Source organism: Sesamum indicum, linkage group LG6 (genome assembly GCF_000512975.1).
Source record: "Sesamum indicum cultivar Zhongzhi No. 13 linkage group LG6, S_indicum_v1.0, whole genome shotgun sequence".
Lineage (NCBI taxonomy): Eukaryota > Viridiplantae > Streptophyta > Magnoliopsida > Lamiales > Pedaliaceae > Sesamum > Sesamum indicum.
In genome coordinates this window covers 17,884,229-17,906,094 of record NC_026150.1, presented here as the reverse complement: position 1 = coordinate 17,906,094, position 21,866 = coordinate 17,884,229, and the positions used below count along the sequence as shown (strand labels likewise).

Genomic DNA, 21,866 nt, shown 5'->3' with positions numbered 1-21,866 from the left:
TGAAAATACTCGACATATTTAGTTTCATAAATCTCATAAAGCAAATGACTATATTTATCAAACTTTTTCAATGTTGGGACCATTTTGAAAATTTCGGGAAGCAGAGTATTAAATGTATCGAGTTTTTTTAAATTTGAAATTATTTTAAGGATTTTGTAAAATAGAAAACTGAATATATTGAACCATCTATCCTATGAGACTTAAAATGTAATTTTCCCTAGTTTATTACTATTTTTTTATTTTAACACCGTGCATTACGAGTCGATAGTGATAATTTAATGAAGATCGATACTTGATTTTTAGTGTATTGATGGATTTACGGTGATCAAATTTGACTATGCTCCATCAGCTTTGGAAGAAGGAAACTTTTGTAATGATTTAATTGCAGTGGTAAAAATAAATAATAATGATGAAGGTTAGTTGCACGTGGAGTGCATGTGATACATTGTTTAGTTGACACAGAGACTTTTGAAATTAAAAATATACTTAATCGAACACATTTAAATGTATACATAATTTATTTTTTTATTATATTTATTTAGATAAAAAAAAGAGTAAGAAAAAGATAAAAAATGAATGATTGGTTAAAATTATTAAATGAAATAAAAATAAAAAACAATATTTAAATCGACTCGATTTTGTCTATTAAAAATAGTTACTTTAAGGCCTTCAATCTTAATATATTGTATATTTATATATAACATTCAAGAAACATATGGGACGGGTTTTATTTTAGTCATGAGAAATATTCTATATTAATTTCAATATCATCAGAATTTCAAATTATTTCATAATATAACAAGAATTTGAATTTTTTTTATAGCAAATTTGAATTTTAATTTCATAATAAATTTCAAATTAGGTCCAAATCCATCAATCAAAGGCAATAGGGTTGTTACGAGGGTAAAGAATGAGGAGTTATTGAATTAGACAAAGGATTTCGAGTTTTCCTGTGCTTGATTAAGAGGAATAGCTCACTATTATTTTTTAATTGGAATTTTCACCAAGTTCAGGGAGTTTCTGTATAGAGGAGCAACTCTTATTTAATATTAAAATTAATTAACATTTCGATCAGTGTGGGAGCGCCAAAGTCTTTAAGAAGGAAATATATTATATATTTAATATTTAACTAGTCATTTCTACGTGTATATAATAAATAAATTTTTATATTTTAAATTTTACTATAAATAATAATAAAATATATAAACTAATATATAATATTAATAAAAAGAAAGAAAGAAATAATATTTTATAAATTTATATAAATTTTAAAAAGTTGTATAAGTTAGTACTTAAAAAAAACAATTCCGCGGTATCATTAACCGCTGTTTGTGAGTGTAGAGAGTTTTTTTTTTTTTTTTTTATATTAATATAGATTAAATACCAATCAAGCATAGATTAATTAGTTAAGTTGATCTGGATAATTAGTCAATCATTGACCAAGAAAAAGTATGAGAAATTCTAATTCGAATCGAGTTTGATTAGATCAAAACTAATTATATGACAAGTATAATACACTTATTGTGTGATCAATATATAATTCAAAAAAAATATTCAATTATAGAATAAGTGTATCATATTTATTATGTAATTAATTTAGTTGGTGCGATTTAACTATGATCAGTAATATTATTGCATCATCATATGACAGGGAGAAGGTTAAATCATATGACGTTGGTAAGCATATGTGAGCTATGCCGTCTACGTGGAATATTTTTGTCTGTCTAAATAACTGAGTAGGATGGATTCGTTTGACATTTGAATTCTTGTTGGAGTTGTATAAATTCTGTGTGTACTATTACCCGTCAAAGAAATTAAGTAATAATGATGATAACTTTTTTCTATTTTTTTCTCTTTTTTAATAATATCTTAAACTTAAGTGAAGAGAAATCATAGGTTAACAAGTTTTCAAATTTAAATAAAATAAAGAGCGCTTTGAAACTTTCATTTTATTATTTCACTTATTCATTTGAATGTGAATATATAGATGTTTATTAATGGATTTTAATATAATTTATTTTTATAATATTATAAATGAGTAAATTATCTCATTAAAAAGAATAATTTTAAGATTCAGTGTTTCTTTTTTCTCGTGAGATGATTTTTCAAGATAAAAACATATTATTATACTTAAAAAAACGTTTGGCATTAAGATTTCACCCCAATAATCATATTCATATCAAGACCAATGGTAAAATTAAGAATTTACAAAAGTTGGAAGTTTTATCTTAGCAAGAATAGAGAAATCAAATCAAACAAATTCTTTTTAAAAAAAAAAAAAGAAAAAGACTAAACAAACAAAAAGTAGTTAGTTGGAATTGTACGTCGTGTTCCGTTGGATGTTTATTTGAATCTTCTTTCTTACAGCGGACTAACGTTAAATGTAAGTAACGTCTTTTCGTTTTGGGCCAATAATAACTATTTGTGCGTAGACTTCAAATTGAAATTCTTCTCTAGCAAACTGGAAAGTCGAGAAAGATGACATAATAAAATTAATAGACTGGCTATATTTGGATGACGTCGTTTCGGTGACGTCACATGTGGAAAGTATCCCCCCTCACCAACATGTTGAAAATTCAATTTAGGTTTTGTTTGGATTCATTTTCAATTTAGGTTTTGTTTGGATTCATTTTCAATTTAGGTTTTGTTTGGATTCATTTTTAATTTATTTTTGGAATAAGTCAAAACATACTTAATGTTTATCCTCATATAAAAATATTTTGTGACTTTTGTTATTCAAAACGCAACATCAAACATACAACACCTAATATTTTCTAAAAATTCATTTTGGGACGTCATAAATTTTTTATATGGACGAAGAAAAATAGCGACGAAAAGTTGATTCTTAGTTTAATGCTTGAACTATAATTAGTACTATTAACTACAGATAGTTCATCATTTAATACAAAATAACAATATATATATATAGGTTACATTTATCGATCAAATCTGTATTGTATTTTTTGCACTTGAAATTAATAATAAAGGAGAAATGAAGTAATTAGAGCATTTAATGTAAACACTTGAAAAATGTGGAACAAATTATAAGTAATATGATGATTGAAAAGTATATGTATGTTATGTAATGGAGGCAGTTTTGTCAATGGTGACGAAAGCAACTCTACGTATGCAAGAAGTTTTGAGCAAAAAAGTATATATATGTACATGATGATGATGATGTGGACGTGGATTGGACTTTCGTGTTTTTCGGCTCTTTCTTTTGGATTTATTTATAGACGTGATATGTGTTTTTTGTGCCATTTGTAGAGAAAAATAGGTATGATTAGAAGGGTATCTCAATTTCTGTAGGTTTTGTTGCTTCGTTGATAATTTCGTGTCCACTCAAAATTTTCGTTTATCACCATATTTTTCTTCATGTTGTTAATGAGATTTTCAATGTTGTCTTAGTTGATGCTTTTAAGGTTTAAATATATTTTGATTTTGTAATTTTAGTATTTCTATTCTTTGTTTTTATAGAATTGTAAAAGAGTTTTCTAAAATTTTTTATATTTCTCAATTTGATTTTTACTATGCTAAATTTTGTAAAAATCATTGAATAGATTTATGCACCTCACATTCCTCATTTTAGTTGGAGTCTCTGGGTTATATTCTGATTGGTTAACTTTTGTCAACATGGACGAAGAATTAATACGACACATGATTTTATTCTAATATTTTTTTGCAAAATTCAGCATCAAAAGGATCAAAAGTGCAAAATGTTACTGAACTATTTTCCGACTCCTAAAAAGATAAAAGATAAAATTGCTAAAATCGCGAGGAATACGTGATTTATTTCGATAATTTTTGTAAAATCCAGCACCGAAAGAACCAAAATCGCAAAATATCAAAAAGTTATAAGACTATTTTGCAAGCTATAAAGATAGAAAGATAAAAATACTAAAATACTTGACCAAAGATATATTTAAGCCATTCTTTTAATATAGGGTTCCGGTGTTTTCTTGTGAAACGGGAAGATTGTTGTTCTTATCCATTATGAAAAACATTTGATTTTGTGTGCGTAAGAAATTGAAATCAAATTATGAGATCCTGTCCGTGTGGGATTCAGGACACGAGTTCCAGCCCAATATCTGACTACCCTAAAACTACTGGGCCTTATAACCAAGCAACTCAGTGGGCTGATTCTAACCTCACTTATCATTCTCTCTGTCAGGCCCACCAACAATTTTTCGACCAGCACATTAGAGGCAACTTTTTAGCATAAATATGAAAAATTCTTATTCAGAGTAGTTATGATCAAATTAAATTAATTGCATGATTAATATATCATACTTGTTATATAATTTATTATTATTATTATTTTAATTATACGTCAATTATACAGAAGTGTATATACCAACTAAATAATTGATTTTGGTCTGATCAAACTCGATATGAACTAAATTTTTTAAAAAAGATATGATGGAAAGTAGTGCATACATAAGTGTAGGAAGGTGAAGATGTTGGTGGGATAACAAGTTGTTAGTTTACACAAGAGTACGTAATATCATAATTTAAACAAATGAGTTCTAAAGTTAGAGGCTTGAATTTTCTTGATTGGATTTCTTATTGAGATCATTTTTTATTTTATTTAATATATATATTATAATTTTTTTAAATAAAATAAATAAATGTGAAATGAGATGGAAAATTTAAATAAATAAACAATAACATGAAATCAATATATTAACACACTTTTTATTTTTTTGTAAAGACATTTAACAGTGACCAATTTTCAATTAATACAATATTATATAAGTATACACATCGATCCATCCTGCTGTACAATACTAATACTCAAACAAGAAAACCAAACACAACAAATAAAAGTAGACAACTAATTAAAACATGTATAATCCTAGTCAATTAGGGTATGCATAGTGACTAAGTAAAATCTTAGGTTGAACAAAAATATTCAAAATAATAATAATAAAGGAAAATAATAGCTATTGCTTAGAGCATTCTTGAAGCCCTACTGGATCATCGAAACCATTGTTCTCACCTTGCCATGTCCAAACGATGTCTTTCAAGGCTGGCCTGAGATCCTCTTCCCGAAACTTAATATACTCCAACGTATCACCTGAAAATTTCGACAATTCCACCACCGTTACCTCCGGCGCCACCTTGAACACCTCCGCCGTCACCGACAACCGTCCCTTCCGCCCCTCCGTCGGACCCACTAACCTCAATTTGAAATCCTTCATTCTAGCAACCTTGAACCCGAACCTCTTTCCCAGCACTTCGATCTTTCCCATGATCACCTTCGCCGAACACCTCGATGTGAACTTCGACGACCCCGCCTTTCTCCCATCCTCGAACATGTTCGACAGGTCGAACCCCGTCGACATGGAAGAAATGAACTCGAAAGCATTCAAGAAGGCGGGAGAAGACGGAGATTTCTTGATCGTTTCGTGCATGAATTTCTCCTCCTGGTCAAATTTCTCGAAAATGGATTCTTGCATGGAGAAGGCGTTAGGTCTTTTAAACCCCTTTCTGAACCATGAGACGCGCATTATACCCGGGATAGAGAGGCGTTTAGCCGGATCCGCCACCAGTAACTTGGAAACCAGACGCTTCGTTTCGGTGGAGAACCACGGCGGAAACTCAAACTCCGCCTTGTAAATTTTCCTGTACATAACCCCGAGGTTTTCATCCTGAAACGGAAGAAACCCGGCAAGCAGCACGTACAGAATGACGCCGCACGACCAGATATCCGCCTTCGCTCCGTTGTACCCCTTCGTTTGCAAAACCTCGGGCGCGACGTACGCCGGCGTCCCGCACTGCGTGTGGAGGAGCTCGCCGTTGCTAGGATGCTCGTGCAAAGCGGACAACCCAAAATCCGAGATTTTCAAGTCCTCATTCTCATCGAGGAGAAGATTTTCCGGCTTGAGATCACGGTGAAAAACGCCGCGGCTGTGGCAGAAGTCCACAGCGCTGATGAGCTGCTGGAAGTACTTCCGGGCGGCATCCTCCTTGAGGCGGCCGCGCTCCACTTTGGCGAAGAGCTCACCGCCGCGAACGTACTCCATGACGAAGAAGATCTTGGACTTGGTGGCCATGACTTCTTTGAGCTCGACAATGTTGGGATGGCGGACGAGGCGCATGACAGAGATTTCACGTAGGATCTGCTCCATCATTCTTTCATTCTTGATGACCTCGTCTTTCTTGATCACCTTAATCGCCACGCACTCGTTGGTGGCGAGATGTTTGCCCTGGTACACTTTGGCGAAGGTGCCTATGCCTAGTAGCCTGCCCAGTTCATATTTCCCGAACAATATTTTCTTGTCCTCTCCCATGATTGAAATTCTTATAAGATCAGAGTTTCAAGATTCAACAATATCAGTTATAAATCTTTGATATTGCAAAAAATTGTTGTTATTAGGGCAGATATAATTTGGGTTTGGGCTATTCTTGTTCATACATAATTAACTGAGGGGTGGGGTGGGGGGAGGAACAAAAACTAATACAGAAGAATGAAAAATTAAGACAAGTAGTGACAGGAGAAAGACAGGCCAGAGCAAATAACTGGACTTGTCTCCGACCTGCGGCGTTGAGAACTGAACTGATGAGGGATTCAGTCTTCTGCACACTAATTTTGCACTTGTGCACGAATATTTGTAGCTGTGGGTTGTGAATATAATATCCCAATATTACGCAAAAATAAAATAATTTTAAATATGTAAATTTATAAAAAAAAAATGTTATCTGCAATTTTTAGGGTAGATGAGTTGTCGGAAAATGCAAGTCAGTCATGGGGCACTACTTTTATTATTTCTCCCTTTTAATTAATAATGTCTGTATACCATTTCGTAGGTTAGTGGACGGCCATGTTGATCGACAACGCTGATTGTTCTTCTCAAAAGTATGTATATATATAGGATATAATAAAAGTCTGTACATATTGCAAAAGGGGGAACAAAAATTGATCCTTTAATTTTGTCCTCATTCATTTTGATTTACTAAGCATTATTATTATCCATTTTACATATTTTTGCAAATTAATAATAAAAAATTGATAATAATACTTAATCGACCAAAATGAATGGAGGATAAAATTAAAGGGCCAAATTTTTTTCTCCTATTGCAAAATAATGATTTAAAGTTTTTGTTTTATTACGTATAACTCGAATATTAATTAATTAGGCTTAAATATATTTGTAATCATATAATTTAGGTTATTTCACCTTTCCATCCATTAATTTTCGAATACAATATTTTGATCTTACATGTTTTTAATTTTTGGGGCTTCAATTCTTTTCTCAGAGTTCATTATTCTAGTCGGAAAAATGCATGTATATCTAACATGACATTTAAAAATTGGGCTATTGTTCCTATTAACTCATTTGTGTCTTTTAACTTTTTAAGGTAATATTTTGGTCCTGTATTTTTAATATTTGCAATGTTAGTCCTTTTTTTAGTTGGAGATTCACCCTTCTTACCTGTGAAGGTGAACTCTGCTAGAAAAAATGATTGAAATCATAAAAATTTAAAAAATATAGCACCAAAATACTACCCAAAAAAATTAAAGGACAAAAGGGCCATATACCGAAGTTAGGGATAAAAAACATTTACTCCTAATTAATTACTCCAATCTTTAAAACGGCCCTTAATCTAAATTTGACAAAATTTGTAGATGATGCTGGACTGAAAAGCTCATGTTTAATTCTTCCCCGTTTGTCAGCAATATGAGAAATCGCAATCCACTTGATATTGCAAGGTGGAATTATATGCAGAGCTGACATCAATCTGAGTCAGATTCTTGAAAAATTAATGCAGAATTAATAATAATCAAAAAAAGACAAACATCCCATAATTAAAAAAAAAAAAAAGGAATTAAACAACGAAAACCCTAAATTAATTAACTTTTTTTCTAACAATATTCAGTCCCAAATCTTTGACAAGTGAATCCAAATTTTTTGCTGAATTTATTAATTAAGATTCAGTGAGTGAAGAATCCAAATATTTTGTACTAATTAGCTCTAATTTGTATGAGTTTATTATTTCATCATATCACATAGCCGCGTGCGTTTGGGCGTAATCTCTATGCAGTTGATCTAATCTATAAATATATATATATACAATTTCATAATTTTATTATTTTCTTGCAACATGCGACCCAGACAAATTACTTATTCGACTTGCCAATAAAAACTATAGTTTAGTACTCGTGCCTACACTGACGTGTCTCGCAGTTTTTCTCAGCTTAACTATATTTATTATTATTATTATTATATATACATGGAAGCTCAAAATTGATAGTGTCATTAATATATAATTATTGATAATTAATATCATTTTTAAAATAAAGAGACAGCATAACTTGAAGCCAAAATGGAAATCACTTTGTAATAGTTTAGGGTGGATTAGAGAGCCTGTCAATTTTCAAAAACAAAAAGGGATAGACTTTTGGATTTTTTATTTTACGTAGAGTTGCTTGAAGTTTTTGCTATTCCCCGGTATGAGAAGCCAAATTTCCATTTTTTATGTAATGTCTGGAGAAATGTGGATGCTTGTGGGACAATCATAATAATTAGATGGATGGAGGTTTGATAATGCTCATCATAAGCCTCTCTAATTTTTTTTTTTAAAATTAAGGTTATTTTTTTAGTAAATTCAATACAGTTATTAATATCACGTACTTATATCTAATAACTATTGACAATTGTAACAATCATATATATTAGTTATCAATATCAAATAACTATATCTAATCAACACCTATTATTAAAGTAGAACAACAACTATTATGAAAATATATATAATAACATCCTACATGCTCGTGGGGCAACATGATCTCATGGTATAGGACCTCAACTTCGCTAATTAAGACAAGCTTTCAATTGTGTGGAAAATAATGGATTAGTGGTTCTCACCTAATTCTTGGACATTAATTAATGAATCGGTCAATAATCACAATTCTAGGAGCTTCACATTTCACAATATAGTCAAAATATGCCCAAAAATTCAGGCACAATTACGTGTGAGATTGTTAAAAAGGATGATGCTTCACCCATTCTTCTTCTTTTTTCAAAAAAAAATGATCCTTCAATACATTTAAATATCAAACACTAAAAGCTAGAGTCCTATAATTAGAAGGTATGATGCATACAAAAAATGCACTGGTCCAATGAATATGAACTATTGTTCGAAACTTAAGCAAAAAAGTGATTGAAAACTTAAGTAATAAATTCAATGAAAAGTGCAAAAATATGTGATAATGTGCTTGTAGAGTACTTAAAGAATATTTAGAGAGAGAGAGATGATTTAGAGAGTAAGAGAAATGTGAGGAACGTGAGGGGTGTCGTCCAGATAATAAGAAATGTGTTGGGAATGTGTCTTCACCATGGAAGAATAAAACTGTATTTATAGGGAGGTGTCCCCCTGTAATGGGGTTCTGCACGTTTTCTTCATTCTCGGAAAAGAATGGATAAGGATTGTTTGGATAAGCCATGATCTGCCTTTATCTTCTATTACGTATGCTTTTGGATACTTATCTCTAAGTTGGGGAATGTTCTTCATCAATGATGACTCATAACTAATAGGGAGTCCTAACAGTCAAGGAGTTCAGAGCTTTGAGGGACTTCCCTCGTCTGTAAGGATTTCCAGCCGTTAGAGATATCCTGGGCCTCCTCCCTTCGCAATCTGTTTTCTGGAAGACACCCGCCAGGGCTGCTTGCTAGGTCCTCTTGAACCTTTTAGAATGTTACGAGCCTCTCATGGGCCTTCCATTTTTTCTTTTTGAACCAGCCTATTTTATGCATATCAATGTTATAGGTTCAAATTTTACCAACATGTAAAACTTATTTTGTTAATTTAATACTATTTATATGACTATATTAATATTTTTTAATTAGTCATTGATATAAATTTTTAGTAACTGAAATTATGATACATAATCGATTTACTAAAAATAGAAATATTCAAACTAACCAGTAATTACAAACTGGGGCAAAGCTTTGTGGAGCACGAAGGCCCATTTGCCCTATCATTTATAGTGGGCTTGGACTCTGCAGCGTTGGGCTCAATTTGGAAAAAGCTCTGAGTTTATCACACCTGGCCCACATTGCACCCAGCTGAATAGAGATGATTCACTTTCTTGTTCTTTTTGTTTGCACTTAAGCCACTCAATTCATTTCCGTATTAACGATTCTTCAAACGAGTCCAAAATTAGCATCAAGTATGAGAAAATGGTGTAGTTGATAGCAAGAGGTACATTAGTCCCAACTCTTGCTGCGTAATAGTATTTCTTCTTGTATTTCATTTACCATATTCATATTCTGTATAGTTAGACTGCACAGGGTACGATAAATTTTTTTTTGTTTAATTAATTACAAATAAATATTGATTAGTTCCAAAATAGAAAATGAAAAGCATTAATTTATCCTATTTACATATTTAATCATTTTTTGACGAATTAGTCATAAACATTTCATGTTTGGTCCTTTTTTGACAAATTTAGTCCTATATTGATAATTTTGATCTTACTCACACCGCAATAGATCTTATTTTTAATCATGTAACTATGAGTCACTAGGACTAAAATTGTCAATACATGACTAAATTTGCCAAAAAAAGGACTAAAAGTGGGGTGTTCAGAACTAAATTTGTTAAAAATATTAAATATATAAATAAAATAAGTTACAAGACGAAAAATACTAATAACCGAAAATTACAAGATTAAAAATATAACTTTACCTTAATTAAATTAGTGGAGGTAGGGATGAGCTTACTTACATTATTATTTGTCAAAACTAATGAAGTCAGAGCTTTGGATTCTTGCATTTGACTTCAATCATCTGACGACAAAGCTTAAAATAATTACTCTTAAAGCAAAACTTGTATACATACACGAGGGTGAGGGTGAGGGTGAGGGTGAGATTCCTCATAGGCAGCACAGAACAGATGTACAATGTCAACTTTTTCCATCATATCCTCTCTTCTCTTTTCTTTCTTTCTTTTTTTTTTATTTATAATAATTGAAATGGGAACGCTTACACTTCACTTTACACAGGTCAGCCACCCCTTTGACATTTGTTCCATTGCCAAAAAATACAAAAAGAAAACACTAAAAATCATCTCATCACAACACACTCAATCAACCAATGTTTGTGATGAGACGTTTCATGAAATGTACGTATGGGAAAAATAATGGTCGAATTCATAACCAATCATTTGTCAAAAAACCATTCGGGTCGGGTGTAATATGATCATGATAATCTAGTTGTGAACAAGTTGAAGATTGCCTGGAAACTGAAAAGCAGAACTGTAAGTTAATAAATTGATTGTTCTCTTGGCATCAAAAGAGAAATGGGGGGGAAGAGGCAGAAAGTAAACATAGGGTCCCCCTGCGCCTGTTGTGTTCTTTTTTGTGTCAAAAAAAGTGAGGAAAATCCCATCGGCGCCGTGATTAGGAGTTCCTCTCTTTTTCCTCGTTGGAATTGAATTCCCTGTTCTATCAGCTCAGCCTCAGTGCCTCAACTTCACCTTTTCGGCTTTTTCTTTTTCTACAGCATCCCATCCCACCCGTGACACATTCTTAATCATTTTTTTGTCAATGCCACCTTTCACTTTACTCTTTGTCAACCCCATTTGTCTAAAATATAAAACCAGCTCTCCCGGAAACTTCCCTGAACCATTAACCAACACCTCTTTATATTTTCCCTTTTTCCAATTTGCACGACTCACTCACATAGAAATCACACTCCAGCCCTTCTTCATTGATTCAGCTATGGAGGCTGGAGATAGCATGGTTTGCAGAAGAAGTCATAAGAGAAAGCTGTGTGAAGATGAGAGTTCAAGATTCCCACTGAACGAGCTCAATCAGGACCTTCTTGAGCGAGTTCTTTCTTGGCTCCCACCGTCTGCCTTTTTCCGCCTGACTTCAGTGTGCAAGAGATGGAAATCGGTGGTGGATTCCGCTACTTTCAGGCTTGCCTGCTCTCAAGTTCCATCCAGGGATCCCTGGTTTTTCATGGTTGATTCCCAGCCGCACCCGAGCCACCAACCAATTGTCTTCGATTCCACGGAAGGAAACTGGAAGAAACTCAATCACTCGCCTCTGCTCCAGCTCAACCAGAAGAACCGTGAGTCCTGCAAAGATTTCATTCCTGTTGCTGCCTCAGGTGGACTCATCTGCTTCCACCGTGCCGACGGTGAATTCATCGTCAACAACCCTGTCACCGCCTCCTGCCGCCGGCTTAATTCAGCGTCTCGCAACCCACAATCGCCCATTCGGGCCATCTCGATGATGTCAAAAGCTGAAACTTACAAGCTGGTTTTAGTTTCAGGAGAGCTTCCAAACCTCACATTCAGGGAATACAACTCCACCACTGACGAATGGGGAGAAGACATTGTCCTCAAAAGAAAAGCCGACAGATCTGTGGAAACCGAAACAAGCGACGATTGTACACAGTATTTCTTGAGCAAATGCGGCAATCTGGTCTCGACAGACATACAGAGGAGCCCAGCTAAGCAATATTCATCGATTCTCACTCTTAAAGACGGCGAGGAAATACTGTATTTCCTTAGCTCCTCAGGCACAGTTGTAGCTTGCAACCTTACACGCAGATTCTTTTTCGAGTACCCGAGGCTGCTGCCTGTTTTCTGCGAGTACTCAATCGATCTAGTTGGGAGCGGGGGACAAATGCACGTGGTTTTGCTCTCTGAATTTCTCGAAACTGCTAGCCTTAGAGTATGGACGTGGGACGACGGTATTCAATCTTGGCGGCAGATAGCCGCGATGCCACCGTCGATATCACATAAATTCTACGGCAAGAAGGTGGACATAAACTGCACAGCCGCTGGTAAAGAAATGCTGGTTTGTCTGAATTCAGGGGAACTCTGCAGTTACATGATGTGCAATTTGGCTACAAACGAATGGGTTGAATTACCAGAATGCAATAGCAATGAGGAAGGCAGAGAGTTCGTGTGCGCCTTCTCTTTTGAGCCTAGGATTGAAGCCTCGATTTGGGGTAGAATGTAGCAGACTTCCCTGTACGTGTACGTGGTGTTTTTAGCTTTAGTTTTCTACTAATTGCTCGTATGTTGTAGTGATTTTTTTTTTCCCCTGATGTCGATACTTTACATGTAGCTTCTGCGGAAGTGAATAGGAAACATTATTTGATTTGAGTGTTGATATATTAAGTTTGAATGAGTGACATACCCTGTCGGGATTATTACAAAAATGATCAGATGTCACAAGCGAATTTCTGTTTTATTAACCTTGAACTAACAAAGACTATGCCACCACAAAGTATGAAAAGAGAGGGAGGAACATCGACAGTGAGTCCATGACTATATCTAAAATGAAATTCCTTGGTTGGGGCAGACTACTTTAAATAATTGGCGTTAGATTATTCAATTTAACAACTTGTCCACCTTATAAAAAAATCATTTTGCGTATTTGTGATGGTACCTAAAGAAATTTTAATTTGTTTCAAGTTTGATCAATCACATAATTTCATGCGAATAAATAAATTGGCCCACCTCACAACACCCAAAAACAGCATGGAAGGTTCACTATCATCCCATAGCCCAAGGGCCCATGATTATGATTAGGTCCAGTATAATACCTAAGTACCCCAGCCATTTGAGCCCGGAAAATTTTCAGTGATGGATGTCAAAGTAGAAATGTGTATAAATAGCTAGTACAGTTGACCAGGACGTATGGAAGAAGGTCAACTACTCAACTGAGCCCAGGAAGCAAATGCAATGCTTGCCTTGGTTATAGCCTTGTTCATGGGTCATGATGGTCCAACATTCAATGATGTAGTTCACCAATATCTTGCATGCGCACCTTTACTTTCGGCTTCCTCAATTATTTTATATAATGAATATATTCAAAGAAATTGTACAAAATATTCGAAATAATATACTTAGAGTCAATAAAAATAAATTAATTCAAAAAAATAACTACACGAACTCACAAAAAAATCAAGCGTCCAAGAGGCACCAACTAATGTGGAGGGCCCAATTCTATTGAAGCCCAAACCAAAGAGGGTCCCCAAATAATGTAGGTGGTGCCCACATGAAACCCCGCAATCAACGTTAGTCGAGGGCCTCTTAAGATCATATAAAAACCAATCGTCAATATTAGGAAACGAGGTGTCATAAGAGATAAGGAGATCCTAACAAGAAGAGAATATCCCCTCACCTTACCAAGAATCTAAAAGGGCAAGATACTTACTCTTTTCTCGAGGAGCTAGAATATCTAACTATAAGGAAATAACTCTCACATCTAATCGAAGGAGATCTAGCCTTATTCCAATGATTGGAGATTACCTATAAATTACAAGCTCCCCCAAACAGAAAGGGAAACATTCAAATTTCACACTTAACCACGGCCTATACTTTATTAATTTTTGTCACTTTACTTCATTATTTCTTCCTCCAATTGAACTTGATATATATTTTGCTTGCATCAGTACCAGAACTTCATTACTCCATGTTAATTAAAAGGAAATAGTTACGATCCCTTCCCCTTTTGTTTGGTATAATTATACGTAAATTTCATATAGTTTAAAAAATAGCATATATCTAGTATTCCTGAAACTTGCTTCTGTATAACAAATAGGTTCCTCTATTCGTAAAAAATCACTGAATTTTTTATATTAATAAAAATAAATAAATTAAAATTGATATTTACAGTCGATTGATTTATTACTGACTTGTTGTAGGTTCGATAATTCTTTTTTTATTAAACTACCCTAATTATAACATTACAGGTATAACTTCTCATATACATTAACATATATACGAAAGATGTATAAGAGTAATTTGTTCATAGAAACAATCTATGTGACCTGCAATAAATTAGTAATAGGTCAATTGATGGTAAATATAGATTTTTATCCATTCTTTTTTGTAACATCAGCAAATTCGATAAATTTTAACTAATAGATGGACTTATTTGTTAGACAGAAGCAAAACCTCAAGGATACTAGATGTAATTTTTCAAATAATAGGAGGTTAACATGTAATTATACCAAAGTTAAGAAGAAGGACTGTATTTATCCCTAAGTAAAAGAAGTACTAAACAATAGAGTTTCACTAACAATATTTGGAGCAACACTATCAATTCTTAACATTTCTTTTTTTGTTTAATTTGGAGGGATGAGATTCCTAGGTAGCATCTCACCAAAGTTTTCATAACGTAAACAAAACTGATTAGTGGCCCAATCAGAATCCAAGTCTTCAAGTTGAAGAAGAGCAAAGAAATTGTTGAAGGCATGTAGGAAGTTTGATTGTTGGGGTTGGGGTTGGGGTTGCAGTAAGCGTGCATGCGTGCAATGAATCCACACCTGATCTACATCCATATCCCAAAATAAATAACTGGGCGTGGCCTCCTGAGGTATCAGTATCAGAGTATCAGTATCAGTGTATCACCATCTTCATTTTGTTTCTGCTCCCTTTTTCACCTCATCATCAACTTCTCTCTAAATGGCGTAAAGGGATTGGCTTTCATGGCTTCTCATTGGCTGCAACTTGTCCTTCCTTCACTGCATATCCATGCATGCCTCCCTTCTAATTCTACAACACTTCCTCCCATTTACTCTCTCTCTCTCTCTCATCAATTGCTTATGTTAATTTATAATCATCAATCATATAGCTATTATTATCAAGATATCATTAAATAGTTTACATGCATATATATAATTTTTCTCGCATATTTCTTAAATTTGAATTTGAATTCATAATTTCATCCATATAAATGAGTTTGGACCTGGACCTGGACGTAATAATCAGTGTACGATTCACAGTTGACATGAGTATAAATTCACATTGATAGCATTAAATTTCACCAGAGTATGATTCTATAATTTATAAATTCACAAACCATATGGCTAATGTTTTCATAAACAATAGGGTACAATTTGATATAATTACAAATATTCTTTGTTGTGTGAGAAATTAACGTCCGTCTACTACCGAACCAATTCCGTTATTTTTTATTTTTTCATATACTTTTGTTTTAATTTTACAAAAAGTTTCAATAAAAATAAAATAGTAATGTCCACATCACTATCTATGAGTTACATAATAATTTTAACTTTACAAATAACATAAACATATTTATAATTATTTCAAATTTCAAAAGAAATAGCTATAATTTACGCCAAACCATAGGATAGGAGGTAAAAAAGAGGAGTTAAAGAGAGAGGGAAAAGGGCGGTGCGTAGTGTTGGTGGTGGGGTAATTATGTGAAGTAGTAGGAGATGGTCCCCAAAGGCAAAGGCACCCCCACTAATAGCGGAAAGTGACCTTACGTTTTCGGCTTCTGAAAGCAACCGCCGACGCCAAGGCCCAGGCTGGGGCCGAGGGCGGTCCGCCTCCTCATTTAATCAACTCCCTCACCCCCATTCATTTCTATCCCCTTCCATTCTATTTAATGACTCTTCTCAACCCCCCACTTTCAAATATTTTTTGTTCTCTCTCTCTCTTTTTTTTTTTAATTATACTCAACTTTCTTGATATTTGATGTAATTACACGTAAATTTTTTATAATTTAAAAAATTATATCTAGTATCTCTAAAATTTATTTTTCTATAACAAATAAGTTTTTTTGTTGAACAAAATTCACTAAATTGTTGAATTTAATAAAAAAAAAAAACTTAGTGAAAATTTATATTTACCATCGGTTGATTTATTACCGATTTATCATAGGTCAAACGATTCTTTTTGAACTAGTATATTCTTATAACAGTGAAGATATACCTCCTTACATGCATTAATGCGTGAAGACGTATAAGGGACTTATTTATTAGATGAAAGCAAACCTCATGAATGTTAAATGTAACTTTTCAAATTATAGGGATTCTACGTATAATTACACCAACCTCAAGGAGAAGAGTGTAATTATTCCCTTCTTTTTTTTTTTTTTTTTGTCTAAAGCCCATTTAACTAGCTGTATTTTTTAATGGCGGAATTTTTATAATTTACTTTTATATTTTGGTCTATATATTATTAATTTTGGAATCATTAAATTAATTATGAAATAATCCAAAAAAATAAATGTGCGTTTTATACGTTAATAAATATGAATATTATGCATTGATGTAATAAAAATTGATTCAAAAAAAGAATATTAATTTCTTTAAAATAGAAAATAATCAGAACACATTTTGAATGATTTGACAAATTACAATCGTATTGCTTACGTCTCCTCAATATTTACCCACTGTTGGAAGTTATTGATATTCAAGGATTATATTCTTTACTTAAAATAAATTGATCGAACTCAAATTAATTATAAAGTAAATATAATACACTTATTATGTGATTGATCAACTATTTTAAATTAATATATAATTAATTTTTGTTAATAAAGTAATCGAAACGCACGAATTCTCGTGTTAATGTTGGGGTGGGAGCGGCACAGGCAATGGAGGAGGGGGATGGACGCGGGACGGGTGATTTATTGTGATTGTCTCTTATTTGTAGCCCACGTGGAGCCCCTCCTCCCATTGGATGCCCCGGCCCCTTTCCCATCCCTCACCTCCACTTAGGCATAGCCGTTGATTCCGACTCCTCATATCTACCCCGCCTCTCCTTGCAGATGCTCCCACCGTTATATTTATCATAATCTTTTTCATTTTTAATTGAGACACATTCTTTTATTTAGAATTTACTTTAATAAATTTGAATATTAGCATATCAAATTACATAGAAATAATTATTATGAAGAGTGTCGACTAACAAATTTATAATAATCAATATATTTCTGATCAATCAATTGATCGTTGACATCAAATTCAACAAGTTAATGTAGAAATTAGATGTGATGCGCCCTCCACTATTACTCAACAGAGCGTCTTCCATATAAAAACTTAATGCACCCCTTATTTTTACAGGATAATACACTACGACGCTCAGATTAATAATTATTATATATATTATCGGAATAACATTATAGGTTTCTCTTTAACTAAAATTCCTACGTGTCATCAAGAAAATAAAAAAAATAAAATATAAAATAAAGTTGACAAATTGAAGGTGGTGGAGTAGTTGTGCAGAAAAAAGAGTGAAAGCAGCTCCAACTGTAACTGGGTGTAGAAAGGATCAACATAGACTACTATTACTATGGAGCAGCAGCAGCAGCAGCAGCAGCAGCACTGGTGACTGGACCACCCATCCTTTATTTGTTTCTCTCATCCCCCAAACTTATTTATGTATCACAACTAATTCTACTATAATTTATTAATGGACCACCTTTTGAAGAAATCGGTACAAGCCCCAGAAATTACATCAATAATCGGAGCGATAAATAAAATATCGGACGAGATTATATTTCACATCAATCAGATTATTCGTGTGCTTACGCAACAATTTTCTTTTTTGTTTTTTTAAAATCTCGACACGAGCAATAACTACAGTTACAAGAAATGCTCACAATTAAGTTAAGATCCAACGACTAATATTTTGGGCAAGACAAATTAGTTAGCATTTAATTATTGTATAAAAATGAAATAATTTGGTTTAATTGGGGCAGAAAAGCAATAATCATAATTATGCCACCATTAATTTGTATCATTAAGTTAGCTAGAGTATAGAGTAGTTAGTTAGTAGGGGTGCCCTTACCCTATCTATGACTGTAAGGTTGGTCCTCCATCTTCCAATTTTAATTACCACCCTACCATTAGAAATACAGTTCCCTTTATTTTATTTTTTTTTTTAAAAAAGCCCATTAATTGGGATAAAGAAATGCATTCTATTCTATGTATTAAAAATGGTAAATTACATCAAATTCTTCAAAAGTTTGATGTAATGACAAATATTTTTGTTATTTAATAAATTATTGATGTAATCCCGATCTAAGCTAGTGGAATAGGTGATTTTGGATGACAGTTAGTTTCAAAAAAACAAAAACCAATCATTTTTTAAACAATAAAAAATATTTATAATTATATCAAATTTTAAGGGAGTTGCCCGTAATTTACCTAGTAAAATCAAGTGCAACATGTAGAAGACACAAAGTACAAAAAAAGATGGGGGCATGTTGTTTAAACAATTAATATTATTTTGGAAAATAATAACCAATTCTTTGAAATTTTACATAATTATACATATTTCTTATTACTTAAAAGATGACAAAATAATAACCAACTCTTTGAAATTTTACATAATTATACATATTTCTTATTGCTTAAAAAATGACTAATACCTATTGATTTAATGAACGTCCAGCAATTAGCTAATTCATTAGTCTTCGTTTGGTTTTCATTTATTTTTTATGATGAACTGACCAAAATATGAGCCATGAATTATAATGACTTATATTACAAAATTTGGTGAATTTTTCTTCTTTTTATCAATTAAGTGGATAGTTTTTTTTACTCATCGTTATTTTTATAATTTTTTATTTTTTTGATAAAGAATACAATAAATAAAGTTGACAATTTCAGACTTTCGTAGTTTACATAATTTTGTCAAATATTAGGAGGTTAGTAATGGTTTTTCAAATAACAAAAAAGTACTAAGTTATTAACAATTACACCAAACAGTAGGGAGCTCGCTGTAATTTACCAATCTTATTTTTGAAAGATCAACCCACTTAAATATACTAAAATCTCTATAAATTAATAATTTTATTAATTTAAAGAGATATTAATTAATTTATAAATTTAAAGAGATTTTTTTCCGATTCAACAAACCTACATCTTTATAATAAAATATATACATGACTAATTGAATGATGTTCATGTACAATGTGACTAATTAAATGTAATACATGTTCAGAGGTTCAAAGTTTAGAAGAAATTGTAACTAGTAACGTTGAACCTATTGCAGATGAAATTGAAGATGATACGATACGTTTGCAACCAATTACGCGGAAAGAAGCACTCGTAGCAACAATTTTACGCAATTTTTCATTGCAGTATGAAAACGAATTATCGAAGCTTTTGAATGCAATTAGAAATGAAATACAATTATATTTAAATTTTAAGAAGAAATAAATAATAATATAATCGTATTTTACTAAGTGGTACTAGTTATATTCATAATTTTATAAGAATTATTAATTTATAATATTAAAGGGATCATAAATTTATATAAAGGTATTTTATCTTATTAAAATTATTAATTTAGATTTTAAGTTCAAATCAAAATAAAAATAAATTATTATTTTAAAATAATTATGGAGTATTATTTTATAGAAGCGATAATGTAAGTAGCTTTCCGTTATCAGCCTAAACACGAGAAGACCAGTCAATGTCCACTGCGCAATGATCTTATCCTCTTATTAATTGCTGTAAACTGTAAAAGTTAGGGATTCACATTTGGATTTGGGAGCGATGGAGGGAAGCCCCAGCACCCCACTACACCTCCTGTAAATTTGTATTTATCAGGAAAATAAACACCAGACGAATCAATTCCCACTTTCTGAGTTCTTAGTTTCCCCCTTGCATTTGGCAACTTGATTGATTGATATCTCTTTCTCTCATCACCCCCATTATAATAATGAGAAACAGACATTTTTCGCTGCGGTGGTGTGAATGGAATCCAACCAGGAAAAGGGGGGCTACGCTATGAATATTTATTGTTTGGATATGTATATAGTAATGGCGATAATTTTGTGGAACAATGCGATTCGTCAAAACCATCTGAGGCGACTGCGGCGGAAGGGGATTGGTGGAAGCTGCAGCAGGGTTTTTGCCCTTTTCTTTTTTCTTTCTTTTTTTCAGAGAAAATGGAAATGGTAAATGCGGTGTGTTTTGGATCTTATCCACAATGGCGCAGCAGCAGTCAGGCCTGTTCTTTTCCTTTCACTTCTTATATGTTTTTTTGATAATTTTCTTTACTGTGTTAACCCATGATTTTATTTCTATTTTACTTATTGCATTCTATTTTGGCGTAATATTCTCATTTTCATGATTTTCGCACACATATATTTTATATGTCGAAATGCTGTTTCATTGATTATTATTATTATTGTTATTACTTGTAATGCATAATTACCTTAGTTTGTGGTTTGATTTGAAAAAATACTTTGGAACAAAAAAAATTCAAACAACTATAATATTAGTTAACTGCAATATAATTAAAAAGTATTTGCTGTATGCTAGGACGTGGAATCAATAGTAATTCAAACTTTTTCAAACAATTGAAATTAATTTGTTATCAGGAATTTGAATCCTGAGTTTCTAGATCCTTGAATTTAAATGTTTCAGGAATACTAAATGTTAGAATTAAGCTGCATCAATAACCGTGATCTATTGTTATAGATGAAAGAACTTGGATTTGAGAACGATAACTCCAAAATTTGGAGGATTCCAACTCCAATATAATGCTATAAAAATAACTCAAAATTGATTTTGAATAACTCAAAACCGTACAACTGTACAAGAGAAAAAGCAATGGGATTGAAATCAAAAGGCACTGAGAAAGGACATCAGAAAAAGGTTGAGATTGAATTAGGAATGTCCATTTGATCATGTCACACAAATTGGATCACTGAGAACTCAATTGCTGCTTCTGGACCTGCAGTTGATTGGATATTGCTTGTTAAATGAGGCAAAAGAAACAATCTGAATGATGTTTTGATCTTTGAATTAATTTACCAATGAATGATAGTGTGTGTGTGGTCTAAACTGAATTACTGACAGTTGATCTTTCACCTCTTTTGTACAAATTTAAACTCAAGTCCTCAGGAAATCTCCATGTTGTATAGATTAGTATTAGCTCAGATACTAGTATAATCTTGTCCTTTTGTCAATTTGTGATGTTTGCTTTCAGTATTTTCTTTATCAAGATCCAAGTTGAAATATAGTCTAGATCTACTAATGTTAAGAAACTATTTTCAAATTCAGGAACTCATGTATTGTATGACACTGTTCAGGATTATCACACTAGTGTGAGTGACTTCTGAAAAC

The 21,866-nt window shown here is 32.6% G+C and overlaps 2 protein-coding genes across 2 annotated transcripts; one reads left to right on the top strand and one right to left on the bottom strand.

Moving 5' to 3' along the window:
* Nucleotides 4,804-6,587, bottom strand: LOC105165076 (CBL-interacting serine/threonine-protein kinase 5). Its single transcript, XM_011083950.2, has one exon. It carries the CDS (start codon nucleotides 6,291-6,293, stop codon nucleotides 4,944-4,946), a length of 1,350 nt encoding a protein of 449 aa, XP_011082252.1. The 5' UTR covers nucleotides 6,294-6,587; the 3' UTR covers nucleotides 4,804-4,943.
* LOC105164853 (F-box only protein 13) lies at nucleotides 11,346-13,195 on the top strand. The gene has a single exon (XM_011083655.2). It carries the CDS (start codon nucleotides 11,552-11,554, stop codon nucleotides 12,977-12,979), a length of 1,428 nt encoding a protein of 475 aa, XP_011081957.1. The 5' UTR covers nucleotides 11,346-11,551; the 3' UTR covers nucleotides 12,980-13,195.